General features: G+C 39.3%; 1 protein-coding gene across 2 annotated transcripts; it reads right to left on the bottom strand.

Annotated features, from left to right (window-relative positions):
- Positions 1-9: 9 nt before the first annotated feature.
- Positions 10-13115, bottom strand: fhl1a (four and a half LIM domains 1a). Of its 2 annotated transcripts, none has more exons than XM_031302934.2 (6): positions 13013-13115; positions 3312-3493; positions 1802-1979; positions 1252-1421; positions 933-1119; positions 10-778 (listed from the first exon to the last, which is right to left on the bottom strand). In XM_031302934.2, exons 2-6 carry the CDS (start codon positions 3465-3467, stop codon positions 624-626), a joined length of 846 nt encoding a protein of 281 aa, XP_031158794.1. In that variant the 5' UTR covers positions 3468-3493; positions 13013-13115; the 3' UTR covers positions 10-623. The 2 variants fall into 2 exon arrangements, with proteins under 2 accessions (XP_031158794.1, XP_031158793.1); XM_031302933.2 differs by lacking the exon at positions 13013-13115 and adding an exon at positions 6454-6610.
- Positions 13116-13848: the final 733 nt, after the last annotated feature.

Raw genomic sequence — 13848 nt, 5'->3', positions numbered from 1 at the left:
GACTTCACATCACTTCCTCCTTTTATTCTTGTTTTACATTTGACTTCACTCAAAGTCTTGATTACACAAGCAGTTTCAGCATCAGTCTCAAAGACCTACTTTTAAAGTCACTCTAAACATTTTTGAAAATTCTGATAATCCGTTCCAACGTGAATGTAACTGATGATTACTTAAAGCTGGTATGTATAAGAAGCAGTATGCAAGTAAAAGCTTGTTATTCTCTGAAATATTCCAGTAAGGCACTAAAAAGGCTTTTGTCTCCTAAAGATGCACAAAATCTGGATTAGATTAGGCTAATAGTGCACATCACAATCCCACAAAAATTCTGTTGCCATATTAGTATCCAACACTGAAACAAGTTGCAATGATGTATATGTAGATAAATGAGTTAAGCTAGTGCATCTTTAGTTGAAATAACTTCTATAGTCTGTCAACCTTATAAAGAGAAGTTTCACCAAACTTGACATTTTTATGCTAATTCAGAAACGGAATAACATTTCTGTTGAGGTCTCAATTTCACTCACCAAAAATAAAATGTTCTTTTGCAAATTAACAGTCTAAAAGTCAGTGTTGGTGCAATTCCACTTTAAACAGGTATTCTTCTGCACAGCTGATTGTGCAGTTCACAACTTCTTAGCACAGTCGGGGCAGTGGATGTGATCTCCATTGATGACAAAGCGCTTGTTGGCCAGCGAGAGGCAGCACTTCTTGCAGTTGAAGCAATACTCATGCCAGGAGTATCCCTCATAGTTCACCACATTGGTGCCATGGCCGAACCCTGCGGAGACAGAAGGACATCTGTCAGTCAGCAGCACAAGCAATTCAATTGTGCAGGATAGAATAGAAAATACAAAATAATTTTTTCATTAATACCACCATTCTGTATTCTAGACAATCATACTAACAAAAACATCAGTTTATGCTGCCCTGACCTGTGATTGGGTTCTTGCATCCATGGCACTTCTTGGCCACATCGGTCTTGAAGCAGTCCACGCAGTAAACTTTGTTCTCGTGTGAAGTGAAGCGAGCTCCTGCCAGAGTCTTACGGCAGGTGTGGCACACGAAACACTCGGAGTGCCAGGGCTGGTCCTGGTAGCTGATCCCTCCAGAAGAGATGGGCTTTTTGAGGGACAGAGAAACACTCTGATCATAATCTCAAACACTACAAGACTGGAATGGCATTCATTCTGTTGAAAGTGAACTGTCTGCACCACAGTTTTATTTTGTAAGGACAGGACACTGTGCTTGTACCTGCTTGCAGTGGAAGCACTTCTTGGCAAACTTCTTGTCATGGCAGGGAGAACAGTAGATGTCATCACCCTTGGTCAGGAAGCTCTGTGTGCGGATCGGCTGCTTGCATTCAAAGCAGGTGAAGCATTCCTCATGCCACACCTTGTTCTTGTACTCCACGTTTTGGGATCCTAAAACATAAAAGTAAGTGTTATGGTTTTTTTAAATCATTTTTTCCACACTGTATGACAATAACGTATCCTTCATCAGCTTGTAACACATGAGAAGCTTTTTGATGCTGATGCTGAGTGAAGTATCCAGGTTTTTGTGGTTGCACCTTTCCCACAAATAGAAATATTCTAGATGTTTTGTGCATGATTTTTACACATTTCTCCAAATGTAATATATCTGGTATCTTTGGAAACTTTGGGATCACCAAAGAGAGGTTGAAATGGAGGTCAGGAAATAGCAATATAAATGCAGATTGAATCAGTAAGAAAAGATTGCACAGATTTAGTCAACCTAAACTAAGTGTTGAATGTTAAGAAGCCCTGAATAATATCAAACCCACCTGGCATGACCACCTTGTAGCAGCCCTGGCACCGGTTGCCATCCTCCCGGGAGCCACACTTGCCACACATTATCTTGCCATCATCCCGGGCACTGAACGGCTCGCTGGCCAGCGGCTTGTAGCACTTGGCACAGCGGAAACAGTCCTCATGCCAGTAGCGGTTCTTGTGGTGCAGCTCCTGAAACACAGAGAGGCGACTCAAGGTGAGCAGAGGTGCCCTCACTAGTTAGTCCTCATGCAGACCTCAATAAAGAGTTTGTTTACTCATCATGTGGACTGAGGCTCAGGGCCAGAATACAGAACAAGCCCATGTGGCAGCCATTGAAGTGGAGATGAAGTGAACTGGGACATGGTGAGCCATGAAGGAGTTAGGGGACTTAGGTGGTGCAAATGTGATGTAAAGTATTTAAGCCTCATTAGTAGTAATGACACATCTTTTTCACACATTCAACTGCCTGTGATAGAGTGGTGAGAGTATTTTAGAAGCAGCCGGATGACAGACAAGCTGTATAACAGCTTAAGACTGAGAGCTCTGTGAACAGATAGATACATCCTCACTTATTATCTGTGTTTGTATTAATCCAATAACAGCCATAGTAGATATCTTAAAATTCAAGGTGGATAGGTCATGGTAAGAAAAAGCACATGTGATCAATGATCATCAATAATGGCTGAATTCTATTCATTCTCTGCTGGCTCACTGTCACAGTGTCATGGCTTAAAGGGACACTTGAATAGAACAGAGCCATTGTTAGTGTAATTACACACAAGTCAAAATGTCTGCTGAGGAAAAGGCCTATGAGCAGACCATACATCTACTGACTTGTTTTTGGTCAAAGTCAAAAAGAGTTTCCGGTGTTAGGTTCTCTCTGTGTCACCAACACACTGATAGATGCATGTGTGTTTAATGTGACATCAGTATAAGTATTTATTCTAATGTTGTCCTTGGAATATGTAGAAATCCATAGAGACAAATAATAATTAAGAAGCTACTTATATCATGATTACTGACAAAAGTTCAGGTTATTTTTTTTTTTTAGGTTAGGTTGTTTTTTTTATACGATGATGCTATCAAATGTAAACCACACATCTCTAAATTTGATTTAGACATTTTAATATAAACTGAAGTATAAGTAAGTGTTGTTAAGTGTTCCTTTATGGATTAAGAAAATTCACCTTGTAAAACTCAAAAAGTACATTTGCTGTACCTGCAATTTTCAGAACATACTGTATACATCTTTGGGTATTTTCACAAAAACCAACAATCAAAAAGTGACTTAATATATGAATATGGCATACTGTACAAATACAGTTTAGACACCAAGTAAATTATTCAATACTGTTAGTTTATTAACTAGCTACAATATAAAGCATGATAAACAAACATGTTTAAGTTAACATTTCTGTTCATCATTATTTTTTTGTTTATTCTTAATTATACATTTTTTTGGTCACTCTCTTCATTACTCATTCATTCTTTTTCTTTCACTCAGACACGTGTTTTTTTCACCTTGGCGTCAGCACCGATGGGGCGTTTGCACTCTGCGCAGGTGTTGGCACAGAGCTTATCAAAGCACTTGGTGCACACATGCTTTTCGTCCTTTTTTACATATTTCTTCCCGTGCAGGTTGTCCCGGCAGTAGTAGCAGTCGAAGCGATCAGTCATGGTGGAGCTGAGATAACTCCTGGCACCTGCAGAAACATGAGAGACTATCAGACTTGCACATCTCCTATCCTCCCTACATGATGTTTCTTTGAGACACCTGATGGGGACAGTGTTGCCTTTTCTAACATACTCATGAATCTTTGAACAATGCAAGTCAATGAATAAATTTATTTATATCACACTTACAACACCATATAGTTGATTTAAAGTGCTTTACAGCTCAGAGACAAAACCAATCAAAAGAAATTAGAAACAAAAATGAGCATTAAATGACTGGAGTTTGGTGAACAGCACAATTGTGCCCAAGGCAGATACTGTAAATCGGACCTCTGTACCTTAAAATGCAAAAAAACCCAAATATGTGCAGAAATCAGACAAAGTATATTTTACGTGTTTTCCCTTTAACATTAGTAAGACACAGTGAGATGCAGCTCTAACAGCAGCATACCAAACTAATGAGAGAAGTGTGAGTGAGGTTAAAAAGCAGCCCACAGATGGCTGCTTGTTGTCTGCTTGCTTTCTGGCCTGCAGACGTTTTATCAAGCTCTCCCTGGAAAGCTTAGGTCATATTATTAGACCGTAGGGCTCATTCCCCACATTGAAGACCTCCTTCCCATGAGTCCAGCCCACACTCTTTCTCTTTTTTCTGCATTTTGGCCAGGTCATTTTATTGGCTGTTAGTGTAAATCCCAAGTTGCTTCTTCAATCATCAACATTCCTGCGTTCCCATCACAGGCGGTGTCCACTGGGAGCCAACAGAGTAGTTTCCTGGAACAACTGTGCATATGGGTGGAGTGTGGATGCTTTATCTACATCACTTCTCTCTCACACAGGATGTCATGGTTTCAGCAGCTGAGCAGTATGTGAACTTTAGCAAAAGTGATTCATATATCGTTTTAATCCGGTAAGCACAAATGGAGGAAACAATGGGTGGAATGGCCTTGTAACCATAGGGACAAGGAAAATATTTATGAAAAGGGACTGCAGCTATTTAAGTGGGATGCGGTAAACAGCCGTGTGACAGAGATGAGCCTCCTGGAGCGTGGTATGTGCAACTGGTGTGTGTGTGTGTGTGTGTGTGTGTGTGTGTGTGTGTGTGTGTGTGTGTGTGTGTGTGTGTGTGTGTGTGTGTGTGTGTGTGTGTGTGTGTGTGTATGGATAATTGGGGGAGGAGTTTCTATCTGCAGCTGTGCTCCAGGGATAAAGACTGGACTGAGGACTGAGCCATCACACGCCCCACTCTGCCTACACTCACCTTTCTTGTAGCATTTAATGGAAACTAATGCAAGAAAACCCCGCCCAGTCCAACACTGTCAAATCACACACAATGCTCGGGTCTCATTACTGAGCCCAGCCAGCACAGAGATCTATTTTAGACATGGACTCACTATTTAAAGCATTGACCTTCCAGAGGGGACAAATGGAGACAGATGCAGAGTGATGGCTACTGGGACTATGGAGCTATTGTGGCTTCAGTTGAGACGTGTCCAGTAACTTTAATCTTTTGTTACAAACAGTGTGACAGCTGCCCCTTGTCAAATAGACGGGGTATGTACCGATGCTCAGCTGTGGAGGGGAGTGGAGTGTACCACTGGGGTCCCTTTGGGGAGCAGGAAAGGTCAACGTGAGCCCAGTTTGAGAGGTGAGTCAGAGCTGTGTGAGATGATCAAAGGCAGAGTGACCCCGACAGTAGATCAGCCAAAATCAACAGCTACACTGTCAAAACTATTTGTTCTCTCTAGGAAGTAGGCCTCCTGAAAAATCATGTCATTTTAACAAAATCACATCTTGTTATTATGCTGATTTGGAGAAAAAAAATCACTGAATTACAGCAAAAGATTAAAGAATAATGCAAACCGTAGAACAGCCTGTTCTTTAGCCTTTCTCCAACATGCATCAACAAATAAAAAATAGAAGAGAGCTCCACATATTTCTACAAGGTGCCACCATCATAAAACTACAACTACTCAGTTAATTTTTTATTTTAAAGATTATTTTTGGGCATTTTTAGGCCTTTATTGACAGGACAGCTGAAGAAACAAAAGGGCAGAGAGAGGGGGAATGATATGCAGGTCGGAGTCAATCCCGGGCCCGCTGTGTTGAGGAGTAAACCTCTATATATGGGCGCCCGCTCTACCAACTGAGCTATCCAGGCACCCAACTGCTCAGTTTATTTAACATCCATTTGACTGGAGAAAAGAATTCAATCATCCACCCCATGAGTACGATTAAATACTTCCTTAAACTTATGTGCTCATTATAATGAACTTCATCTGAAAACATCATTTGGTTTAGTTTTCATCTAAATGAAAAAATACTTTTTCAGGCTTATATATATATATATATATATATATATATATATTCTCCCCAACCAGAGAAGGGGAAGTTTTAGATTTTAGATTTGGACATTCAAGCATCATAGCTCTTCATTTTGCTGCAAAAGGTTGTTTGAACATGTTACTGAACACATTAACAAGACATCAACAAATGCTCCAAAAAGCTGAGTGGACCATGGAGCTTAGATTATATTGTTACATATTGTTACACATTTCAACTTCAGCCATCCGTATTGTATAAGCACTATAATAAAACCCGGAACAATTGAATCCTTATCTAGTGAAAAATATGCAAATTTCAAATTGGTTGAGTTTTAAAAGAAATAGATCAACTGAATGATTTAGTGTACCTTTATGGGTAGAGACAATGCTCCTACTTCTCAAGCTAAAATGCATGCATCGTCACAAAGATGAAAACAAGGCTGTTTTTCTAAGCTCATGAAAAGTCAACATTTTCACAGGGCAGCAATATCATGTTAAAAACCGTTTTACAAATTCAGTTGAAATATAGAACAATTCTTCCTAAGTTTCAAAGAGGCATGGCAATAGCAGACACGTTTTACATTTTGCAGCTGATTACTGATAACACATTCAATAACTTATTAATTTAGCATCCAATGTTGGCACAAGCTTTTTTTTAATAATTTTACCTGAGTGTCTGAAAGTCATGATTCCAGTCAGAAGGAAAAGAAGAAGGAGAAAACGAAGACAATACAGGGACAGGAGGTGATGGTAGCATCCACAGAGGGTCAAACCCAGAGCCCCTAAGCCTTGGTATGTTATTGGGGGGCTGTAATATACCCCTCTGTGACCCACACACACCCCCGATGTCCAAATCCAACCCTGACCCTCCACTCCTTTTAGGGTATGCATTAAAGAATAGAGTGGATGACAGAGAGTATGAGGGGTAGATTAGGTGATAGAGATTGGAATCCACTGCTGTAACATCAGTAAAAAATAGGTTTTTGAATGATGGCCCCGAGGGATAATAGATACTCCCACTGCCCCAACATAAACTGTTTTGTTAGTGTTCTGGACATGTACAGAAGAAATGTTGGATCACTTAACAACATAACTTAAAGGGATGACTCACAGGAGGAGCAAGTTGATATGATTGACTGAGCTGAGGAGAGACAAAGTGTGGTGGAGTGTTCATGTCTCATGTCTGTGTGTATACATAAATACTCTATGTCAGACTACAATGTCATATACTCTAAACTAAAGTGAGCCAGAGCAGAATATTTTAAAATGTCAGTGATGATTTTTTCTCTCTGTTATCTTTTAGTGATTCTTATTCCAAGAGAGAATATTTCCTTTAAGCTGCAGGAAACACCAGCTGCGTTCCTCAAGTAAAAAGACGTCATGAATACGCTCCTCTCTCAAAAACTAATGCTCTCACAGTGCATCAATACTCTATCAGACAATAGCTATAGCTGATGTCAAGGTTATAATTAACACATTTTAAGCCATACTTTAAAAAGTTCCAAAGTCAATATTATAAAATGCAGCTACATACAACTAATAATGGAAATCATCTTCTTTGGAGCTTTAACAATCCAATCAAAAAGCCCAGGTATTTTATAATGCATGTATTTAAACCTGCAATAACAGACTGAAACAAGCTGTGAACACAACACTGACAAAGTTGATATGGGGAACTTGTGAAAATGTGCAAATTTGCACATCCAGCAGGCACAAAGCAAAGAAAGCATTCAGTTACAATAAAGTTGTGTTGCTGATCATCTGATAAGTGTCCAAGTCCAATATTCACACTGCTTTTAGCACTGTTTGTGGTCCTAACAACTCCTGAGGGAAATATCTGGCTCTTGAGCTACTAAATGCTCCACTATGTTTACCAGCTAGTCGCTAACTGTGTCCGTTTGCTCTTTGGTGCTGAGCAGGTAGTGTGCAATGAGTTTTGGGCATGAAAACCAAAACATGAGCTGAAAGAAGCTAAAAAGTTCTGCAGAGCTGTGGGGTACTGATAGTATATATGGGTTCTGATTGGGTTGAGAGGAGACTGTAAGCCTCAAGAGACAGGACATAAATGCGTTAGACTCATGATACTTTCACTGGCCTCAGTTAGGAGACATAATACTTTCCTTCTAAAAACTCATTTATTTACTGTATTAAATAAATTTCTTCATATGTCAAACATAACACAAATCAATGCAACTGTGTGTGTGCATGCATGCGTGCGTGTGTGGTTGTATAAAGGGCATCTGGTTGTAATTACAGATTTGAATTGGGTCCATTACCATGGAGCACAGCACTGCATTTGTCCTTTTCTAATATGTCACCCAATTACTCTAAAACCACAAAGACTAATTAATGAGCAGGAAGGCGCCATGACTCCCAGTCTTTAAAAACCTCTCCATTCCACTCTGTGTTACATCAGGACATCTGGTCCTTCTCCTCTATTTCTTTGTACTTGCGTTAACACTTAGACTGTTCTTGTTTCAAATGTTTTAAATGTCTAACCAGATACTTTGTTCTTTCCCTCCATTTCACATCTCCCCATGATGCATTTCTCTCTGGTTCCATCATTCGCAGTGTTGTATTAATGGGGATTGATGATGATGTTGAATCGAAAACATATAAGGAGGATAATTAGGAAATAAAATGTGTGAACATCTTACCATTATATTTTATTGGGCAGCAGCATTCAGCAAATACATGTGCATAATGCAGAATAAAGTGCTTAAGGCATCATAATCTCTCTGTGTTGGTTAAGCTCACTCATGGTTCATTCAATTGCCATTTCATTCATCTGATAAAACACATGTACACCAAAAGTCCAATGATAGAAAAATGCCAAATTTTCCACTCAAAACTATGTATTACATGTTTGCTAGACTACTATTAAGTTGCTAAATGAGCATTTTAATAGCCAAGAGGCAACACTGAGCACACAATTCATGATATGCATTGCATCTCACAATAGGATGTATGTAAGAGAGCATATTACAGTCTGTTTCCATTAGTGGCAAAGACCATTTTAAATGCTCTTTTTTCAGAGATGTCAAATTAGACACATCACCAGCTACATATTTAAACGGGATTCTCTTATTTGGAAATACTATATTTATAGTTTTGTTTATTGTTCCAAATGATCAGGAGGAGTTCTGCTCTATTAAAAGCGAGGCTTTGGAGGTGGCAGGTTGGGAGGTGGGCAATGCATTCCAGCTATGTTGTCTATCAGGGCAGCAGTCACTGGGTGGAGTTAACACCTTCACCGGATGAGACTGTGAATACGCAGCACTATCTGAAACCAGATGTACTTTATATTAGTCCTGTCAGAACATCAAAACAGGATGAAAATCGATAAACAAGCCCTGCAGAAGCCCATCACCTCTCGCCTCTGTAACTGGTAGATTTTGGGCTTGCCGGCACAAAGCAACAGTAAATCTGGCCTGTACTTCCTGAACAAATTGCTCAGTGTGACTGGAACAACAGTCCACACTCGCTTCACTGTTACCGCTGTAACAGCAACAAAAGCCTTAACGTGTCTGAGAGCTCATATCGCAACATGACCTCTCGCCCTGCACATCCTTGTGTCTCAGTCACTCTCCAAATCTGGTTAGTGGGTAGACAGAGCAGTAGACTGAGCCAAACTATCTCTGTCAGGGAAACGGTGACTCACACCATACGCACAAACAGATACAAAAACACACTGACAATACACACACTCTCATTTGTCTGTATTACAACACAGACATAAGGTCAGTGAGTGACTGAAGAAACCAGGGTGTGGCTGCAAGACCCAGACACATTGAGGTCAAATATGTGTGGACAAAAGGGCACAAGGGGAGCTCTATCAACACAGTAACACTCCTGTCCAAAGGATATGGTTTGAGTGTTGCTAACACACACACACACACACACACACACACACACACACACACACACACACACACACACACACACACACACACACACACACACACACACACACACACACACACACACACACATACACACACACACAAGCACTTTCAGATAAAGCCTTCACTGTAGGCCAGGGAGCACTTCAGCGCTCATTGTTTTCACATGACTCCAGCCTCTAAACACAGAAAAAGCCTGTCTCTCCTGCTGATGTGTGGAGCAATATTTTTAAGTAACATAACTGTATGCTTTACTATAGCTTTAATGTGTCAGTAAGCATGCACATAAAACATCCTAAAACATCCTAAAACATATTCTTGATAAATTCTGTGACATGTGAGTTCTTGCATCACTCAAGTTTTCAGCTTGTAGATGAAATGGTCAAACCACAGAAAGACACATTTTTTGAAAAGGCCATTAGTAGTGGAAAATAACCAAACAACTTAGTTCATAGACTGAAGTTCTGTATTTACGTTAACTTAAGGGTAATTTTTATTACAATTAATTATTTTAATTGTATGCTACCTTATACTTGCACTTTTGTACTCTATTACAGTGATCTAACAGCTATTGTTACTAGATACCTGGCAGAATAATTTGATCATTAGCCTCTAAAATATGATGATTTCTAATGGACTTAAAGGGGAACATCATTAAATTAAGAATTCCAATGTGTTATTCCCATGGCCAAGGAAGGTTCGATCAATATTTGTGAACATGAGCTACTCTCGCCAAACCAGAGAAGTTAAGTCTCCATAGACAATGAATGGGAGACAACAGACCCACAGAATGTTATTTTTCCTTTTTTTTTTTTTTTTTTACATCCAAATGAGTTGTTTTCCATTATAGTGTTCTCAGTTTTGAACAGAAAATGTCCCCATATACCCAGACGTTCCCCTGGATGCTCTCAGTGTCATCTATAACATCTTATTAGTTGTTTATGGAGCAGACTATACTTTATACCTGATGACATCCCAAATTTGAGTTTTAGCACTAGTTTTTGGATTTGGTAGAGAGTCTTAAATCATAGGAATAACATGTATACATTTTGAAAATGGGTGTACCCTTTCAAGCCTAAATGTATAGTTCAAATCAGCTCCAACTCAATCAACTACAAAAGTAAAATGCTGTTTAGCACTTTTACTTTTGATACTTTATTTATTTATTATTACTTATTTTTATTTTTATAAGTAAATTTTGCTGATACATTATGTGTATTTTGTACATTTACTTATAGGTAACATTTTTAATGTAGCACTTTTTTACACGTTACAGCGTAAATGTATTTGCACTGTGTTATTGTGAAGGAGTACTTCTTCCACTACTATATAAAATCATGAACACACTCGCTTCTTCTCTTTTCAAAATCTTACTGTCCATGAGGCATCCAACCCTCTCAGTCTCTTTCATTCCCTCTTATTGTGGCTCTTGAGGTCTCCTCATTTCTGTCTCACTTTCTTGTTCTTTTATTCACAAAGTAATCATCTGCAATTCAGCTGAGGCTGAGGAGCAGTTCGACATCCACTAGAGAGAATACTGCCTCCACTCAGCTCGCTCAGACAAACAAGCGGCATTGCCTATTTAGGAGTAGTGTGCCGGGCTGGTGAAAGCGCTGTTTCATCAACTCGGTCCTCTACACTCAGACACACCCTCTCTCTCTCTCTCTCTGTCTCTCTTTCTGTCTCTCTCTCTGCTCCATTTGCAAGAATAAAAGGCATGATAAAACTGTCCTCTCAACAAAAGCATGTCTCTGCCTGAGTAAACTGCAGGCATCAAAGCTCCCAGTCTCCTTTTATTGTGGCAGATGTCCTGCAGCTCGTCTGATGGAGAGAAGGCCTCACAGGCACTGACATACAACAGCTTCATAGAAGAGTGATATGAATTATACACTACATACCGGCTTTATGAATGAATAATCTGTAACAGCGCTGTTGGATTTGTACACTGCTTTTGTGCTGATTTTAGATCAAACATTTAAAATAAAAAAGACTAGTCTTTAAAGTGATTTATACATTGCTGCAACAAAAAAAGCACTAAAGAAAGAACAGCCTTTTAAAGTTGAAAGTGGGTTTCTTCATTACTCAGGGAAATACAAAGTTTTTATGGCTTTTGAAGGTTGGTGAAGTCATACTGGAGCCACAAGGAGGTCCAGTGTGCCAGAGAAAGGACGGTAATCTCCAGGTCTCTTTAATGACATCATGCATTTGGATTGGCAGCTGCCCAAACCAGAAAGGGACAAGACGCTAAGCTGATGTATGTTTTAACAATTTCGAGCCACACATGGTGCCTTTGGGCTCTACTGTTCATTATACAGATGCCAGCGGTACAATAATATTATTATTATAACACATCATTTGATCTACAAGATAAGTAGCTATAGATCTGATACTTCTATTAGTGACTGTTTGTGCTGGAGTACATTACATTGCCAGACATTACAGTATGAAGGAGAAAGAAGATGGAAGAGTTATTCAGATCCTTTACCTGAGTAAAAACAGCAACACCACACTACGGAAATACTTTATTACAAGTAAAAGTCACACATTCAAAACTTATATTTATAAATCTATATTAATGGATCATAATTAGTGATGCAATAACATGTAAGTATTGTTTTAATGCCGTATCTTCATGAGTTAGCAAATTTTAATTGCTTTTTTTTGGGTGGTTTTGGCTGTAACAGTGAATCATATTTTATAAAGTTTTGTTTGAAGAATCTTAATATGAAAAGTAGAAGCAATTTACAGCTGTTTTATAGAGTGAAAAGTACGATAGTTCCCTGGGAAATGTAAAGTAGAATCAAATTAAAAATCACTCAATTAAGTACCTCAAAATTCCCCAATATGCTGTTTGGTTTTTAACAACGACATCTTTTTTCACTTTAAGAGGAAATCAAGAACTCACTGACACAGACAAAGGTTTATTCCTGGAATAAAAAGCTCAGAAGTGAACTTGTTCCGGTAAAAATATGAATATTAACATACAGGGTATAGTCCAAAATACGTGCAGTGCCAAACAAAGTGCATCACCTGTTGCACAGCGCAACACTGTGCCCAAAATGGCCAAGTGGTCTATAAGAAATTTGTCGCACATCTCAGTATTTTCCAGTCAGGACCCTCTGTGTGTAAGTCAGGATGTAACTGACTCGGGTTATGTCGGAAACCTTCACTAGATAAGATGAAAGCAACAATTGCGCATTTGACATAACTGTACCTAAATGCACCAAATAACCGGCTTGTGATAAACTGCCTCTGTCTACCTGTTAAGTAAACTGAGCAGCTACCAGATACTCCGAGTGAAACACAGCTGTGGTTTTGGACTCACCTCTTCCAAAGCGAGCAGATGAGATGTCTTTCACTCGACACCAGCAGCAGTGTGTGTCCGGTGGGTTTAGCCGAGAGGTAAAATCTGCGGAGGCAAGGCAGCTTTAAAAGACAGAGGTGGAGCAGGGAGAAAAAAAAACTGCAGGACATGAGCCAAACCTCTATAAACTCTCATAAACAATGACCTCATCCAGGAATTTACAAGTAAAATTCTCATTGGCCCTTCACTCGAAGCAAACGGGATCACGAAGCAAATAAAGTCATAACTTTTCTGCATCAACGAGCACGGAGACTCAAAAATAGCCTGTCTGTGTTAGAGGCAGGCGGTGCAGGAGTATTCACTTATTATATTGATCAGCCTTACAATATTTTAACATTTCTGCTGTTTACAAAGATGGACAGACTTGTTAAGTTGACACACGTTTGTCCTTCTGTATTGGCCTCACTCGTCTCCTTCTTTGGTAATGAATAGAGGAATTACATCCAGATGACTCATTCTTAACCCAAAAGTAAATACAGTACATGCAGCCTGTAAGCATAACCCTCAAAGTGAATCCATTACAATGACAAGTGGATGATGAAATGCCCAAAACGTGTTTAAGCTTTTATATTAACTATGTCATTGCGAATAAACAGCTCTTTGAGCTACATCCACAGTGTATCCATGCGTGAGATAAACATCTGTCTCTAAGGTGAGAGTTTGTTTGTACAGTTAATATGAAGACATGAAGGGAAGGTTTTAAGGTCATGTCTGTTGTGTTTAAGGGGGATCAGGCCAAAATACGGCTTCTTAATAAGTACATGCTGGAACAAGAAATACTGTATGTCTTCTTCATC

Source organism: Sander lucioperca, chromosome 1 (assembly GCF_008315115.2).
Source record: "Sander lucioperca isolate FBNREF2018 chromosome 1, SLUC_FBN_1.2, whole genome shotgun sequence".
In the NCBI taxonomy this organism is placed as follows: Eukaryota; Metazoa; Chordata; class Actinopteri; order Perciformes; family Percidae; genus Sander; species Sander lucioperca.
The sequence above is the reverse complement of the archived record's forward strand: the minus strand, read 5'-3'. Positions and strand labels throughout refer to the sequence as shown.